Source organism: Cebus imitator, unplaced genomic scaffold (genome assembly GCF_001604975.1).
Source record: "Cebus imitator isolate Cc_AM_T3 unplaced genomic scaffold, Cebus_imitator-1.0 Scaffold21, whole genome shotgun sequence".
Lineage (NCBI taxonomy): Eukaryota > Metazoa > Chordata > Mammalia > Primates > Cebidae > Cebus > Cebus imitator.
In genome coordinates, this window is record NW_016107336.1 from 436,376 (window position 1) to 455,192 (window position 18,817).

General features: G+C 44.9%; 1 protein-coding gene and 1 long non-coding RNA gene across 2 annotated transcripts in view; both read left to right on the plus strand.

Annotated features, from left to right (window-relative positions):
- Positions 1–244: 244 nt before the first annotated feature.
- Positions 245–7,181, plus strand: LOC108299205. The gene is made up of 2 exons (XR_001822851.2): positions 245–353; positions 5,886–7,181. It is a non-coding gene; the product is annotated as an uncharacterized LOC108299205 (long non-coding RNA).
- Positions 7,182–14,676: 7,495 nt separating this feature from the next.
- GFOD1 (glucose-fructose oxidoreductase domain containing 1) overlaps positions 14,677–18,817 on the plus strand; it is a 123,295-nt gene continuing 119,154 nt past the window's right edge. The window contains exon 1 of the mRNA XM_017521547.2: positions 14,677–15,594. Within this exon, the coding sequence (XP_017377036.1) occupies positions 15,342–15,594 (253 nt within the window). The 5' untranslated portion in view covers positions 14,677–15,341. The remainder of the gene's footprint in view (positions 15,595–18,817) is intronic.

The following is an 18,817-nucleotide window of genomic DNA, read 5'->3' on the forward strand; positions in this document are numbered from 1 at the left end:
ACATCAGTGCATATAATGTATATACACATGTATACATAATGTATACACTAATTTACTAATGTTTTATATATAACTGTATATACTAATTTATTAATGTTATATATATTATATATAATGTATATACTAATTTACCAATGTTTTATATATTACATACAATGTATATACATCAGTATATATAATGTGTACACTAATTTACTAATGTTTTATATATATATATATACATATATAATGTCACATGATTATGCAGGCAAGCAAGTCCCTGGAGCTGCAGGGCGAGTTGGCAAGCTGGAGACCCAGGAGAGCTGACCATACAGTTCCAATCTGAAGGTGGCAGGCTCTACACCCAGAAAGAGGTGATGTTTCAGTTTCAGTCCAAAGGCAGGAAAAAAGCCAACGTCCCAGTTTGAAAGCAGGCAGGCAGGAGAAATTCTCTCTTATTCACGGGAGAGCCAGCCTTTTTGTTCTAGTTAGGCCTTCAAGAGATTAGATGAGGCCAACCTCCACCTCCACCAGGGTGAAGGCAATCTGCTGAATTCAGCCTACAAATTCAACTGTTCATCTCATTAAATGACATTCAATTATTCAGACAGCCACAATAATGTTTGACCAAATATCTGGACACTTTATGGCCCAGTCATTTATACATTTGACATATAAAATTAACCACCGCCGTCTTCCCAATCTATTTTTTAAGCCACGTATTGAAGTTTAATTTACATGCAGTTTTAGTACACAGTCCTGTGAGTTCTTCCAATTTATTTTAAACAACAGACACACACACATGCACACATACACACACATATATTCATTAAAATGTAGAATTGTTTGGATATGGTTTTAACATCAGCATAAAAGTAATCACATTTTTATTTTAATCAACATTATGTTTCTGAGACCAGTGCATATTAACATCTATAACTGTAGTATATTCTTTTACTCTGGTATAGTATTGGTTTAAATATATTATCTTTTTTTTTTTCGGTTGTTCTTTTTTTGAGACAGAGTCTTACTCTGCCACCCAAGCTGGAGTGCAGTGGTGCAGTCTTGGCTCACTGCAACCTCTGCCTTCCGGGTTCAAGGGATTCTCCTGCCTTGGCCTCCCAAGTAGCTGGGATTACAGGTTGTGCCATCATACCTCGCTATTTTTTGTATTTTTAGTACAAAAATACATGGAGACAGAGTTTCACCATGTTGGCCAGGCTGGTCTTGAACTCCTGACCTCAAGCCATCTGCCTGTCTCAGCCTTCCCTAAAGTGCTGGGATGTCAGGTGTGGACCACCATGCCTGACCTTAAATAGTCTATCTTTAATTTATTCATTTTATAAATGGACATTTAGGTTGTTTCCAATATTTCTCTACCGCATTCAATTCAGCAATAGTTACCTCAAATGGGGCTTCTTGTGCTACTGTGCCAGAAATGCTTGGTGGAATCTGGAACTGCTAAAAATGGACTTGGCAGCTCACGGAGTATGTACATAGTCAGTTTACCTACATGCTGCCAAACGGCTTCCATCATGGCTGTAACAATTTGTATTCTCACCAGCAATGTCTGAGAATTCCCATTTCCCCACATCCTGGTCAACCCTTGATATTTTTATATTTGTTAACTTTTGTCAATCTGATAGATGGAAAATAGAATCTCGCCCTGGTTTAATTTGCATTGCTCTTATTACTAAAGATGGCTTAATGGTCATTTTGGTTTCCTCTTCCAGGGATTATCCATTTATTTATTTTACTTGTTTCTCCACTGGGCTGCTTGTCTTTTATTTAATAATGGATTCTTTTTATGTTCTGGATAGCGTATGAAGTAAATATCTTCTCTTTGTTTGTCATCCATCTTTTAACCTTGGCCGTAGTCTCTTTTTCTTTATTGCATGTGTCTATGTGTATGTGGATATGTGTCTGATTGAAGAAATATTTTCTACAACCACAGATATTCTCTTGTTTTATTTTCTAAAAAGTTCTAAAGATTTTTGTGTAAGGTGCAATCCAATTTTACTTCATTTTGGGGGTAAGGTGTTATATTAGTTATCTACTGCTACATAACAAATAATCCTCAAATTTAGCAACCTAGAAGCATGAACATTTATTATCTCATAGTATCTGAGGGTCAGGAATCCAGGAACAACACAGTGGGTGGTTCTGGCTCAGCAGTTAAGCTGTGGGGTAGGGCTGCAGTCATTTTGCTATGAACTAAATGTGTCCCCCCAAGTTCGTATGTTGAAGCCTTAATCCCCAGTGTGATGGTATTTGGAGGTGGTGTCTTTGGGCAGTGATTAGGTTTAGGTGAAGTTGTGAGAGTGGGGCCCACATGATGGGGTTAGTGCCCTTATGAAAAGAGGAAGAGACCGGAGTTCTTTCTTTCTCTGCCATGTGAGGACGCAGCCAGTCAAGAGACGGGCCCTCATCAGACACCAGATCTGCTGGCATCTTGATCTTGGACCTCCCAGTCACCAGAACTCTAAGAAACAAATGTCTGTTGCTTAAGACATCCAGTTTGTTGTTGTTGTCTTTTTTTTGAATAGCAACCTGAGCAGACAAAGACACATCTGGAGGCCATGCTGGAAGTTCTGCTTCCAAGATGGCACATTCAGATGGCTGTTGGTGGACAGCCTCAGTTCTTCCACAAGGCTGCCTGAAAGTCCTCATGACCTGGCAGCTGGCTTCCCCCAGAACCAGTGAGTCAAGACAGAGAGAAAGTGTGAGTAAGTAGGAAGCTGCAGTGCCTTTTATGACAGTTTCTAGAGTCACTCACTGTCCCTTCCACTTTATCCTATTCATTAGAAGTGAGTCACCATCTAGCCCACACTCCATGGAAGGGGAATTACACTCCATATCTTAAAGGGAGAAGTAGCAAAGAATTATAGCAGTTGAAATTCATCATAGGTACAAAGTATCATTTGTCCCACCCCTACTGTTAAAAGTCTACCCTTTTCTTAATGATGTATAATAGCACTTCTTTCATCAGGTTTCCACATATGCAGACATGTTTTGGGGCTCTTCGTGCTCCATTGATCGATTTATCTCGTCTTGCACCAACACTACAATGTAACTTTACTACAATGGAAATTTACTACAATGGAACTTTACAAACACTACATTATACTGTAACTTTACACATCTTGGTGGGTGATAGGGCCCTGGTGGTAGGTCCAATGATGAACACACCTCCTGTATACAAACCCTTGTGTAGTCCCCTCCCCTCGAATCTAGGTTGGCCCTATGACTTGTTTTAATCTTAGGATGAACTAGAAGTAATCCTATGTCAGTTTCTGACCTAAACCTTAGGCAAGGGCTGGGTGAGGTGGCTTATCCCTGTAAATCCCAGCACTTTGGGAGGCTGAGGTGGGCAGATCACCTGAGGCCAGGAGTTTGAGACCAGTCTGGCCAACATGGTAAAACCCCATCTTTACTAAAAATACACACACACAAAATTAGCTGGGCATGGTGGCAGGCACCTGTAATCCCAGTTACTAGGTAGGCTGAAGCATGAGAATCACTTGAACCCAGGAGGCGGAGGCTGCAGTGAGCTGAGATTGTGCCACTGCACTCTAGCCTGGGAGATGCAGCAAGCTCTGTCTCCAAAAATAAATAAATAAATAAATAAATAAATAATAAAAGTGAAAAATAAACCTTAGGCAGGCCTTGCACTCTTGAAGCCCTGATCCACCGTGTGAGTAGCCTGGCCTCCCTGCTGGAGAGACCCACAGGAAGAGACGACGGGCCCTGAGACTTCCTAGGCAAAGAGAGGAGCCCAGCCATCTTGGCAACCCAGCCGACTGGGCCTCAGCTAAATGTGGCCACCTGAGTGACAGCCTGCAAGCACAACAGCACTGCACAGCTAAGCCCATTCCAGACTGCAGAATCACGGTGGTTGTATAGAGCCATTAAGTTGTGGGAGGTTTGTTATACACCAATAGATAATTAAAACAACTCTTTTCCCACACTTGTACTTCTTTATTCAGATTACCTTACATTGAAGTATTGATTCATCTGGGGAAAGAGTATTGAGTCTTTTTTTTTTTCCATGTATTCAGCTTTTCTTTTTCCCTTTTCAGCAACTTTTGATACTTTTCCTCTAAATCCCTGAATGTGATTTGCTTACCTTATTCTCAGGATCGATATCATTTCTGTTGCTATTATGAATGCGAATATTTTCTTTACTATGTTTTCTAATTGGTATCAAGGAATGCTATTGATTTTTATATATTGATCTTATATCCAGAGACTTTGCTGAATCCTCTAATATGTTACCTGAAGATTCTCTTGGGTTTCAAGTTGGTGATTTGAAAATAATGACCATATTATCTTTCCTCCTTGATTCTTTTGCCTCTTCTTGTTCTCTTTTCAATGGGAAGAACCCATAGTATGATGTCAGGTAGTAGGAATGATAACGAGTACAAAGGCTTAGGTAGGAATGTGTTTGAAGTTATTATGACAATATTATAGGTTCAAAAAAAATCTTTATCAAGTTAAAATCTCCATCTATTCCAAGTTTGCTAAAAGTTTTACTATTTTGTAAATAAATGGGTGTTGATTTTATTGCCAGCAATTTATGGCTTTTCTCCCTTTAATATCTTCATATTTTAAAGTAACTTAATACAGGTTTGTAATGTTGTCATGGATATTTTTACAGGATAAATCCCATTGAGTTATGATTACTTTTATATGCTGTTCAATTAGATTTGTAAGGTTTTTATTTAGAATTATTATCTTTATATTCATAAATAGTATTGGCTTATAATTTCATTTTGTTATTTTTATTAAAAAATACACGCTTTTGGCTGGGTTCCGTGGCTCATGCCTATAATCCCAGCATTTTGGGAGGCAGAAGTGGATGGATCACAAGGTCAGGAGTTCAAGACCAGCCTGGCCAACATGGTGAAACGCTGTCTCTACGAAAAATACAAAAAAATAACTGGGCATAGTGGCAGGTGCCTGTAATCCCAGCTACTCAGGAGGCTGAGGCAGGAGAATTGCCTGAACTCAGGAGGCGGAGGTTGCGGTGAGCCGAGATCGCGCCATNGGTTGCGGTGAGCCGAGATCGCGCCATTGCACTCCAGCCTGGGTAATTAGTTCCAATGAAAAAAAAAAAAAAAAAAAGATAAACAAAAAATACATACTTTTAAATCTATAGTAACCCCAAAAAATGAGCTAGATAGCTTTTCTTTTTTTTCTATTATCTGGAACCGCTTGCCTAATAAGATTGTCTGTTCTTTGAAGGTTTGGTTAGAGCTGCCTGCAAAGTTGTCAGAACATACTGCCTTTCAGCTAGCCATTCAATTATTTTAATAGCTATTGGCATATTAAGATTTTCTATTTCCTTTTGAGTCAATTGTATAATTTCTACAAAGTTGTCCATTGCAGAAAAGTTTTCAAAATTATAGGCAAAGATTTATTTATAGTATTTTTATCTCAAATATTGTTTTTTGCCTTTTCTATTTTTTCTAATTGGTATTTCCAGAAATTTATCTATTTTATTAATCATTTATTAACAACCTTTTGGTTTATTGTTAATATTTATATTCTTGGTTTTAGATTCTTTTTATGGTGTTATATTTATTTCTCTTTTCTTCTAGTTTTTTCATTCTAGATTCTTTATTATTGTTTCTTTCTAGATCATTAAGTTGAATGCTTAATTCCTTAAATTTCAAATTTCTTTTGTTATCTAAGAAATGAATTTAAGCTCCAAATTTCCCCTTGGGTATAATTTTAGCTGTACCTCATATGTTTTTACATGCGGGCTTTTATTGTGTTTCATTTCTAAATGTTTTCCATTTCATCACGATTTATTTGCTAATCTAGAAATTGCTTAAAATCATATGTTTAGTTGTCAAATTTATGGGGTGAGGGGATACGTTCCGACCATTGGTTTCTATTTTCAGTGCACTGTGGTGAAAGAACATGACCTACTGTCCTCATTCCTTTGGAATTTGTGATTTCCTTTGTGGCCCAATAAATTGTCAAATGTGTAAATGTTCTGGGTGGGCTTATAAAAAATATGTATTCTTTGTTGGGTAAAGATTTTTTCTAAATATCTATTATTATTTCTAAATGCAATGTAAATTTATTGTTTGGAAAAGAGGAGGAAGAGTCTACATCTCAGGAATCTAGTCTTATCAGAAAGGGAAGAAGGATTGCAGAAGCAGAACTTGAATAATATCCTGGGAAACCAAGGGAGTTAATGGTTTGCAGTGTGTGTGTGTGTGTGTGTGTGTGTGTGCGCGTGTGTTGTGAAAGAGAAACAGAGAGGAGGCTTCCATAGACGGCAGCTTACCTCTGTGATTGCCCTTCTCACACACTATATTGCAGTTATCTGTTTGCTGGTTTGATGCACAAAGCCATGAGCTCCTTAAGGGACAGCCGAAGGATGGAGCCTTTGGTTCTGTCTTCTCATTACCTATGGCTCTCAGTGAGCATCTCCAGGACTCAAACACAGCAGGCAGTAAATGAACGGGAAGTGGAATGAATGTAAGGCCTTTGGTCAGCTGGTATAGATGTACCAGGTATGATTGTGCTGCTTGGTAAAATATTCAGCTGCTGCCCTGAGATTTGAGTGCTGCTTTGCCACCCAGTGCCTTGACCTCTCCCCAAGATCCCCTAAGCCTTATTGTGATTTAGTGAGTGAAAGTGTTGAGGCTTGGTCTAGCAAGAAACCTCCAGGACTCTGCTCCAGAAATATAGATATTTATTCTGATTGTTTGGTGCCCATGGCATGCCAGTTGTTAAATATTTTTTTCTATAATTTCTGACTGAAGAAATGGAGAAGTGAATGGATGAATGGGCTTGCTTTCCTTCCACTCCTTTTTTGCTGAGTTGTGTGATGTGTTCTCTCTGCCATCCTTCTCCCAGGCTTCACTTTGGCCCCGGTTACTTCCATCTAAAAACAGACCCAGTGTCTCTCAGCCTTTTGAGTGGCTCTCCTTTGGACCTTGTAATTACAAGGTTACAGCCTACATATGGTGTTACTGCCTAGATACTTCTAGGTCAAGTGATCTATCTTGGATTCTGCATGTTGCGTCTATTCATGAACAGGTGAGATGTTTGAAATGGAGCATGTATTGTTCTATACATCTACCCTTTAATCCAGAAACAAAGGGCTCGAAATAGTGCTCTTAATTTAAATTGCAGGGCCCATGTCATTCTCTTCTCTCAATTGCAAATTAAACATTTAAATAGTATTTACTTTCTGCCAGACTGTTATAAAGGTTATTTTTCTGGTGCGCTAAATCTGTGTGTGTAAGCAGCATGTTAATGACTTGGGATGCTAAATAGTTTTCCTATGTTCTTATTGATCTGCCTGGAAAGGGCACCATACTTGCCATCTGTTTATTTATAGCACCGTTGAATCATCTGCCCTACACACCTTAACTGGCTGACTGAGGCAGCAGAAACGTATACTGAACAGCATTACTCCAGAGAAGTTATATGCATGAAGAAGCCAAGCACCCTGAGACCTTCACACACCAAAAAGAAAAGTTCTGTATTTTGCACCGAAGCTTCTGTGATGCCTAAACCTCTGTACATGTAAGCCCATTCCCATTCTCCAAGAGCCATGGATTGGCTGGTGGTGAGTCAGAGTGTCTAGGTTTCTCTTGGCCTGGTGGGTGACACAGATAAGGAATGTGTTGCAGTATAACCTACTTGAGTCAACTTTTATTTTTGGCATTTCAGGGGACTAGTAACTAGCTAGTTACTAGGTCTTGACGAGTTCACGTACTCAGAATGGGAGAGGAAAGGGATGCTTAAAGATCTGACCAGAACTGTTAGTTCACTCACACATTTAAATGGTTTCTTTTCTTCATCATGATTGTAAGGAAAAACAAGAAATGTAGACAAAGGTGTATTACTTTTCATTTTATAGGCTATTTATTCTTAAAAATTTATAGTTGTATGCACAAGAATGTGAATTACTTAATGCCACTGTACAGTTAAAATAATTTAAATGGTAGCTTTTGTGTTATGTCTATTTTTACCATAACACAAAGATAAAAATATGTAGATGTGATCATAATATATATACAATATTGATTGGCCTTGTAAATCCACAGTCATGCTATAAGCGTTTTGTCATGCTATTACATGACATTAGAAAATGTTTTCATGATGTGTGGCTAATTTATTCATTCAGTAAGTATTTATTATGTATTAGCGAGGTACCAAGCACTGTTTTAGGCCCTGGGATATTGCAAGAAATAAACCAATAAGATCCCTTGCCCCAAAAGGCTTATATTCCAGCCAGGGGCCAAAGAAGCAAACTCAAAGAAGATTGTGGTAAGTGCTATGAATGGAATTAAACAGGGTGGTGTTGGAGAGCAGCAGCAGGGGTTTGGGAAGGATAGCTACCTCGATAGGGTGGGAAGGATGCAACATGTGAATTGAGCCCAAATGGCCTCTGCAGCCAGGAGAATGAAGGACTGAGGGAAAAGCATTTCTCAGAAGAGAAAACAGAAAGTCCAGGTGTCCTGAGACAGGAAAGAGCCAGGGAAGACTGAGAAATCAAGGCAGGTGAGTGTGACTGATGCGGAATGTGCATCAGGTCAAGAGTGGGTGGCAGCAGAAGTGCAGAGCACAGCCGCCTGGGTCATGCTCAGGGGCTTAGATGGCATCGCCAGCACAGGGCAGGGAGCGGGGCGGACTCTAAACAAGTCAGTTTCATGAGAGACGCTTTTGAAAGCTCTGTGATTATCTATGGATTGCAAGAGTCAAGAGAGGGACAGTGGGTCCTTTTAGAAGGCTACTGTGGTAGTCCAAGGCAGAGATTATGGTGGCCGATACTGTCCCGTGCCTCTGTCCCTGAGGAGCAGCACCACCAGCACAGTATTGCTTTTCCTGACCCGGATGGCAGCTCTAGTGACCCCCTGCTTAGGGAGTCTGTGGACCTGCATTAGGGGAAGGGGAATTAAGTGTGCTTCGCTTCCCTACAGGGACCAAGTGCTTGTAGGGGAAAATAGGGGCTGTGGTATCTAATGTAAGTTCAAGGGCAGCATGCTCAGTGGTCACATGCTCTGATTTTGAAGTCAGGTGACTTAGTCCAAATGCTTGCCTTCATGACCTCAGGGAAATTACTTAACTTTAAAAAATCTATCGGTTTCTTTATTTGTAATAATGGGGATAATGGTATCCTCCCGAAACAACTAAACATAAATATATGTAAAGGGCTTAGCTTTAAAAAAAAAAATTGGGCCTGGTATGTTGGCTCATCCCTGTAATCCCAAAACTTTGCAAGGCCACAGCGGGAGGATCACTTGAGGCCAGGAGTTCGAGACCAGCCTGGGCAACATAGTGAGCTCCCATCTCTTGGAAAATAAAAGTGTTAACTTAGTGCGTCATGTATAATGAACACTTAGTAAGTGGCACTTATTATTAACAACAGAAAGAACAAAGAGTTTAATGTAATAATGATGAATGGGTACTTTTAAAACTCTCCTGATGAAAACTAGTTCTGGAATATGTCTCAGTGCTATGAATATCAGACCTGTTTATAGACCTGCTCAAAGATCTTCAGCAACTATAGCTATTCAAGTTTTTTCAACCTGACAAAGCTATCATTCCACGAAGAGCAAAAGTATTTCATTCCACAGATATTAAGATTTATAAGAACACTGGGCATTTACGGACAGTCAGCTAAAAAGAACCAAAGCCTGTTTCTACTTTGTGTCATAAAGAACAATAAATAAATCTAACTAAAGAGCAAAACTTAGAAAGTAAGACTTCATCTTACTTTCTAAAATGTCTGTAATATGAACAAATGACTTTTATAGTGAAAAATACTTTAAATTATCATTAAACGGAATTAATATGTGAAGAAATTCCATTTTACTATTATCTTAGAGATAGGAATAAATTATTTAATTCATTGTATTATTACTATTATTATTATTATTTGAGACAGGGTCTTGCTGTGTCTCCCAAGCTGGAGTGCAGTCAGTCATAGCTAATACAACCTGCAGCTTCTGGGATCATGCAATCCTCCTGCCTCAGCCTCTCAAGTAGCTGGGATTACAGGCACGCACACCATTCCTGGCTAATTTGAAAAAAGCTTTAGTAAAGATAGGATCTTGCTTTGTTGCCCAGGCTGGAGATTTATTGTCAATAACATTCAAATGGGCCTAAAATCTTCACACAAATGCAAATAGCAGCGGCTGGCAGCTAAATCATGGATAGAGGGGAAATAACATTTTAGGTTTATTTTCAGAACTGTTTTAAAATGTCAAAACCTCAGGTTGTGTTCCAGGTTGGGACTCTGGATCCATGGTTTAAGAGGGTTTCGTATGAAGAACCTGAAGAATAAGACTCGTCTGTGGGGACCATGTCCACAGGCACTGTGTATGCAAAGGTTCTGTATCATCAGAAGCTCAAAATAGATGCATGCTCAGAGTAATCCTTTCATGCCCAGGACGGATGAAGCAAGACCTGCCTAACTAGTGAGGACACAAGTGCACGCCCAGCTTCTCCACTAGCCCCAAGCTGAGAAATCACACCAATAATTTTTTTACTTTTCTCCCATGTCCAATTAGCTGCCAGGCCCAGGAGACTTCATCTTCTTGTTATCTCATGATATCTCTGCATGGGTATCTTCATTCCCATAGCTGCCACCTTTCTTAGTCCTCTTTCCCTCACTCTGGGGTCCCTGCAGTGGGCTCCCCACAGGGCTGGGTCTAGTGGCCCCTCACAAGCCACCCTCTGTACTGGAGGCTGAGTGATGGCTCTAGAACACCAATCTGATTATTCACTCTCCCCACCAAGTTCTGGCCTCCACACACACCTTTCCACCTTGAGTTAGCCTGTTCATGCTTTCCTCTGTCTAGAATATTCCCCTCTCTTTCTTCTGGCTAACTCCAGCAAGTCTTTCAAAACCTGGGCCCAGCTCACTTCTTTCTCAGTGTGTGTCTTCGCAATCTTCCCATTCAGATTTCAGAGCCCTCCTCTGCTCCCAAATCAACCCATGTGGACCAGTCTCACGGGTGCACCATGCCGTGTTGCCATGGTCAATTCATGTCATCAACCAATGGGCTGCCAGGCATAAGCAACCTGGGGCAGGGGCTCTGTCCTCCTCCACCTTGCATCTCCCTTGCAAGCGTCCTTCTTGCACGTGGCACTTGGCACTGTTCTGATGACTTTATAAATATTAACTCATAACAATACATGGTTGTTAGAAGAATGTGCAAGCATCCATTCAACAAATGGGTATTGGATATCTAGCAGGTGCCAGGTACAATTTTAGGTGCTGGAGATTCAGAAGTGAATGAGACACCCAAACTTCTTATCTCAATGAGTTTGTAACCTGTCAAGGTAAATGAATGATAAAAGATAGACAGGCATATAATATAATGTGAGGCAGTGACAGGAGCAATGAAGAAAAATAAAGCTGGACAAAGGGATGAAATATGACAGAGGTGTCATTTTAGGTGAGATGGTCAGGCCAGGCAGTCTGAGCAGAGGCTTGAGCAAAGTGAGAGGAGCCTCGTGTGTGTGTGTGTGTGTGTGTGTGTGTGTGTGTGTGTGTGTGTGTGTCAGGGGGAAAGAATGGGGTGTTAGGCAAATAAAACAGCATGTGCAAAGGCCCTGAGGCAAGAACAAACTCAGTCTGTAAAGAGCACAGCAGAGAGGCCAGAGTGCTGGGATGCAGGGTATGGGGTGGTATGCCATAGGCTATGAGATGCAAGGGGCTGTGGGTTAGGCCAGGTAGAGTCTTTCAGGCATGCTGAGGCCTTTGGAGTTTATTCTAAGTGTGCTGGGTATTCACTGGCAGGTGCCAAGCATAATGGGACATAATTCTACTCATCTTCTATGAGATATATGAACGATTGGGGGCATCACTGGAAGCAGGTAGACCAGTAAGGATGGTGGTCTGACAGTGATGATGGTGACTTGGACTCTTCCATCCTGCCAGGGAGATGTGGGAAGACTCTGGGTGCATTCTGCGAGGGGATCAGACAGGATTTGCTGATGGCTGGCTATGAAGGATATGAGGACCAGATGACTGCAAGACTTTTAGCCAACTGGTGAACTGGTGATGCTGCTTATTGACGAGGGAGGAATGGCTTGAGAGTAAGCTTGGAAGTGGAGTGTTCTGTTTTAAGCCTTTAAGTTAGACTTGCTAGCCGGACGTAGTTTTGCCTTCTATGAAATGGGGATAATAATGTTTATTTACAGATTTTAGTAAGAATAAAGTGTGATCATTTTCTTTGATGTTATATAGATGGAAGGTCTTTCTTTCTTTCTTTTTTAGAGACAAGGTCTCCCTCTGTCGCCCAGGTTGGAGTGCAGTGGCATGATCAAGGCTAGGCTCACTGCAGCCTTGAACTCCTGGGCTCAATCTCACCTCAGCCCCTCAAGTAGCTGGGACTACAGACATACACCACCACGCCCAGCTAATTTTTTTAATGTTTTAAGCAATGGGGTCTTGCTATGTTTCCCAAGCTGGTCTAGAACTCCTGGCCTAAACAATACCCCTGGTTAGGCCTCCCAGTCATTGGGATTATAGTTGTGAGCCACCACAGCAGGCTTAGAAGGTCCATTTGTATTCATACTCAGGCTAGGGGTAGAGTTATCTTTAAAAGAACACACACACACACACACACACACACACACACACACACAAAACTCTGTCTTATTAGCTAGATATTGCTGCACTGTACAATGGTCTCTCTCATCAAAAAATGACATCTGTAATAGACCCATTCTTTCTTTCTTTAACGTTTATATAGAACTTACTATGCACCATGCCTTGTTCTTAGGACATTGTAAATATCAATGAATACAATCCTCTAAAACCCCTAGTGGCATATACTGCTATTACCCACCCATTTTACAGATGAGACTGTGCTGCAGAGAAGTGATTTGCTGAAGGTCCCACAGCGAGTAAATGGCAGAGGTAGAAGTCAATGCCAGTGGCTCTGGCTGTGCTCTGACCACTATGCCAAATTGCACATCCCCAGCTCCCTGAGAGCCTGGCCATCTCTGACATGTGACAAGCCTGTGATATATCCCATCTCTTGGATCTGACACCACTGCCTGCCCCTGTGCCCAGACAGGTGTTCCTGCCTTGGTTCTTACAAAACCTCTGCTCAAAAGAAGCCTGTTAGTGGTGAGGGAAACACCGTTCTTTGTCTCTCAGTCCTCCCCAGGCTGCTGCCAGCCACCCAGCACTGTGTCCTTCATGCCTTTCTTCTAATGCCTTAGGTCAGCCTCCACCCCGCATTGCCACACACAGCTTTTTTTCGTATCCTGCTCTCTCCATGCGCCCTGCCTCAGTGCCAATTGTTACAAGTTGTTTCAAACGCTTGCAAGTATCACGTTTTCCACTCGTGCTGTGGCAGACCATGTTCTACATTGAGCCCAGTGCTGAAGACAGGAGATGAACATGACCTGACCCATGACCTCTCCAGAGACCTTCGGTTAGAAGACGTGCCTTTCATTTTTGAGTTCCCCCTCCTGGCACCAAATGGGTGCAAAGCGGGCATTCAATGAATGTGCATTCACTTATTTAGCAAATGTTTATTGCGCGCCTACTACATACAGGGCAGGCAGTATGCCAGGTGCCAAGGATATGGCGGGAAATCAGACAGATGCAGAGTCCCCACAGCTCCAGAGGTGCAAAGCCAGCCTTGGCCAGCCCCCTTCGGTACTCCCTCGAGGGCCTGGGAGGGGTGCAGGGGTTGGAGGTAGGGGCAACCTGGGAGACGTAAAGTCTGCAGGAAGTGGCGACGGCAACAGGAGCCTAAGCAGGAGGCGGGCGTGGCATCTGGCCAGAGCTACGTATCGGTCTCGAAACCCAGACTCGAGACACACGTGCAGCAGCGGCCTCGGAGACCCCTGCCCCACTGCGGTGGTCCACAACACAGTGTCTACGCGGGCGCGGGTACGGGTGTAGGGGCGGGGGAGGTGGGAGGCAGATGGGAGCCAGCCAAGACCCGACTGTCTGGAGGAAGGCGGCTGAACAGTGCGTGCGCGGCCGGAGCAGGGGCACACGAAAGGAGCAGGCTGGCTTGCAAGGAGATAGAAGTCTGCGGTTCGGTGCCCAGACTCTGGGGCCTGGATTCCAATCACAGGCCTGTTGCTTACATGTCACCTCAGCCTTCACTGGGGCTCATTCACATCACTGGTAAAATGGGTTTCCAATAACCTTAGATTGCTGCGAGGACTTAAAGGGACAATGCCTGGAAAGGCGTTAGTATGATGCTCATCACGCAGGAAACGCTCCGGGAGCAGAGGTTGTTATTACTGGCTGTTCGCACCTCGCCGGGTCCCCTCACCTCCCCCAGGCCAAGGCGCCCACTGCTCTCTTCCAAGGGACAGGCGACTAACCTATTAACGGCGCGCTCTGCCTCGACAGATATTTGCTTGCTTGGGGCGGGGTTTGGAGTGAAGCAGGGAGGAGAAGGAGATGGTGAGGGCAAAGAAAGGGAAGAAGCGGAGGGGCAAGAGGCGAGCGAGGCGGGGCCGGGGAGGAGCCGGGCTGGGCTCCCGGGGCAGCGGCGCAGCGCGCACCGCGAGCTGGCGGCGGCGGGGGCGGGGGCGGCGCGCGGCGGCCAATGGCGCGCTGCGCTGCGGCGAGGGCGGTGCAGGAACACCGGCCGCTGACAGCCAAACTCGCCAACTCCGCCTTAGTCCCCACGGGATCCCGGAGCCCGAGCCGGCCTGGGGCCGAGGCCGCCCGAACCGCGCGGCGAGCGAACATGGCAGCAGTATGAGGAGGCTGGCGCCGGCTCGTGGCCACAGCTGCCGCGCTGCAGCTCGGGATCCCAGTCCGGCGCGCTCCGGGCCGCATCCTTAGCCGGCCTCCCGGCGGCCGCGGGATTATTTCATTCTGAGCGGAGGGCGGAGGAGAAAGAAGACTCCCCAGCAGAGCCGGTCCGTGCTCTGGCAGGGTGTAGACGTTTGTGTGTGCGACTCGCCGGCTGCGCAATCGACGCGGGAGAGAGCCGGTCCCGGGCTGCGGCGGCGCGGCCGCGGGGATGAGCCGGCCATGGAGCGGCCTTGGCGGGGCGCACGCAGCGGGCTGGCGCTGCGGCGGGAGCGCCGCCTGAGCCGGGGCTCCGAGAGGCTTAGAAGCCTGCGGCGCCCTGAGGGGGTTCCTGCCGCCGCCTCCGGGAAGGACGCGAGCCACGCGTGGTGGACACTGCCGCGGTCACCGTACTGAGGCGCCCGGAGCTTGCTCCGCCTGCAGCTCGGTGCGCTCTGGGCACCTGGGCGCCTTGCCCGGTGCACGGCGGCTGGCGCACAGCGGCTAGGTTGGCTGCAGGAGCCGGGTGCAGGACTGGCTAGAGGTGGGTGTGTGCGCTTGTTGGACTGGAGATCCGAGTAGAAGCAGAACCAGGCGGCTCTGAGCAGCCATGCTTCCCGGGGTGGGCGTGTTCGGCACCAGCCTCACGGCCCGTGTCATCATCCCGCTGTTAAAAGACGAGGGCTTCGCAGTGAAGGCGCTGTGGGGCCGCACGCAGGAAGAAGCGGAGGAGCTGGCCAAGGAGATGAGTGTCCCCTTCTACACGAGCCGCATTGACGAGGTGCTGCTGCATCAGGACGTGGACTTGGTGTGCATTAACCTGCCGCCGCCCCTCACCAGACAGATCGCTGTCAAAACCTTGGGTGAGCGACCTCTACTCCGTGCCCCCCGTCCCACCCCCGCCCTTTAACCTCTGGGTTCCTTTCCCGCTGCCTTTCCCTATCCACATCCCAGAAGCTTACCCTGCATCTACGCTGCCCCCGGGATCTGAGATCCCAGATCCGACTCATCGCTCCCTCCTTCCTCTCCCCGGCCTTCCCCACGTTTTCGCTTCCCTCCTCCCTCCTGGCACCATTTGGACGCGTTTCCCCACGTGTGGGGCGTGCGGGCTGGAGGAGGCGTGTGTTCCGGGGATCCGAACCAGGAAGATCAGATGCCGATGACAGGGAATGGGGTGCTCCGCGAGAAGAGGAAACTTAGTCCTCAGCTCGCTCGCGCTCTCGCTCTCGCGCTCTCTCTCTCTCTCTCTCTCTGTGTGTGTGTGTGTGTGTGTGTGTGTGTGTGTGTGTGTGTGTGCGCGCGCGCGCGCCCTGGGAGAGGCGAGTGCGCGCCCAGAAACGCCTGAATAAAGGGCCGCACACGTGTCTCGGGTTTTCTTGGATGTGATAGAGGACCTGCCCTTCAGCAGCTGTGGCGCCCTGCTAGGGTCGTTTGTTTCTTTCTACTGTGAGTTAGTTTAGCGTGAGATTGGAGATGCGACCATCGGCTGGAATTATTTCGTCTGCGCTGGAAGCAAGGATGGTGGGAGTGGTTGGATGGGGGAGCTGTATTAGAATGTTTTCAGAGGCGTCATAGGTTAGTAAACACTGATTTAGTAAAACCAGGGAGTTTTAACTTTTGACTGCAGCCTCCTGGGAAATGTCTTCTGCCCCAATTTAGAGGAGTAGATTTTAAATTGTTAGGGGGATGGGCGAGTCACTTCAGAGGCATGGATGCTTTGCATCAGAAAAGGCCCCCCCAGTTGCCTTCAGGAATAGTTTCTGAAGGCACAGTTGACCCGCGGGCTGGAGATGCGTTCAGGGTGCCTCAGCATCCAGTCCCTGCTCTTCTCAACTCCCTGGCAGTCTGAACAATCTCTGACTATCAGCCCATGCCCAGGGAAAAGAGAAAGGCATGTTTTGTTCATCATCAGTTCTTATGCATAACCTAAAACAATCCCAGGAAGATTGCTTGATCTTACAATCCAAGAAAATTAGCAGCTCATCTTTGAAAGTTCAGGTTTCTATTGGTCAGGAAGAACACAAAGCTCATAACAAGAATAAAGCTTATAACCAGACGCAGCATATAGTAGAACAGATTAGAAGGGAAGAACGTGGAAGGAGCAGAGACAGCGTCCAGAAACCAACCGGAAGTTATGTAGTCTTGGAAAGACTGTTTTATTTTTAAAAAATAGGTGTGGATTCTGGGTAGGTGAAATAATACATGTGTTTTATTTCTATCTTCAAAGAGCCATGAACAGAATGTAGAAACTCTTTCTCCATAGAAAGGGATTTTTTTATCAGGCTATTTGTCTGTTGACTTAGAGGTGATATCTGATAGAATTCCTAAGGAGGCTGCCCACATTGTTAGTTTTAATTGTCAGTTAATTTTATTAAGTGTCTGGCTTTTGTGGCATGTTTCTGTGGCCTTGAATTGAATGCCATCGAGTCTGGCCAATATTTATTTTCTGTTTGATGGAACAGGTATGTGGGGTGGCTATCTCCCTTGTTTATATTGGCTTTTTGCATATCAAATATTTTATAACCATCTTATGGTATAATTGATTCTGTTAGTGCAATTTGTACAAAACTGATCCTTCATGAGCCTTGCCTATACTGGAGAGCTTAGGACTGGTCATATCAGAAAGGCCATATTGTAACATCGTTTCTCCACCATAGAGATGGTGGTTTCTGTCCTGGGTTCAGACCCACAGAGCAAACTTAGAGGAGAAGGGTGGCAATTTGGGGAAGAAGGATGACCTTGTTTTCTGGCTGTCTCTGGTACCTTGGCCAGGAAAATATTTGGGGGCTCTGGTTTCAAGAGCTGTGACACCAATTAGACATTTCTGGATACTTCTTCTGTTCTTATTTTTCAAATATCCCTGTGACTTTTATTTCATTAACAAGACATGTCCGTTACCTCTTCAAAACCAATGATAAGAGGCATAATAATGGTGATGACAGAATAGGGTTTTGTTCATGTTTTTATGGTAGGTTTTGAGTTCCTTTCTTTTTTCTTTTTTTAACTCCCTCTTTTGCAGGGTGCCCCTGCGAGGGCACAGTGGGGTGGTCATCTTGGTTTATTATGCATTCACTGTTGAAGGTTCAACACACACAACGCAGGAAGTCAAAAACCCCAAACAGTTATCAGTCTGGCCTGGCTGTTAGGAGTGTATAGATAAGAGTGTTTGCCTGGAATTGAAACTAGCCACTCTGACTCATCCTGGTAAAGGCCTGGACTTTGAGTTGCTTGCCCAGTGATGGTGACAGGTCTGTGGCTCTACACTCATAACTGGTCACAGGCCTGTCAAAGTAAGGGACTGACTAGGGACCACAGTGAAATGAAACTTCAGATTGATTAAATCACACATGTCCTCCTTTAATTTTTAAAAATTTCCTCGAAATCCCTACCTTAGTGAGTGAAGCATCCCTCTGTTATAGAGACAGTTCTACCAAGTGCACTTTCTACACTGTCCAAGGCTGCCTCTTATTAAGTATGTATTCTGTGCCAGGCAGCATGGTAAGTGCTGTGTATAAAGCATTTCATTTCATGACTAAAATAATCCTCTAAGATAGATTTCACAAATGAAGCAGCTGAGATTCAGAGACCTGAGTCACATTGCTCCTGGACCTACAGCTAGAGATTTGAACCCACCACTCTGCTTCCCCCGGAGTAATTTCTTCCTCTTCCATCAGCTATACTGGCTCCACTTCATAGATCATGGCAGCCCAGGTGAGACTGTTGGGGTTGTCCTTTATTCCTTTTTCATCTTAGCCCTAGAATCAGTTCCCAAACCTGGTTGATGCCATCTGAAAGTCTCTGTTCCTCATAAAAGTCAGGTCCTGGCCGGGCGCTGTGGCTCACACCTGTAATCCCAGCACTTTGGGAGACTGAGGCGGGTGGATCACCTGACCAATATGGTGAAACCCCGTCTCTACTAAAAATACAAAAATTAGCTGGGTGTGGTGGTGGGCATCCGTAGTCCCAGCTACTTAGGAAGCTGAGACAGGAGCATTGCTTGAACCTGGGAGGTGGAGGTTGCAGTGAACCAAGATCATGCCACTGCACTCCAGCCTGGGTGACAGAGCAAGACTATGTCTCAAAAAA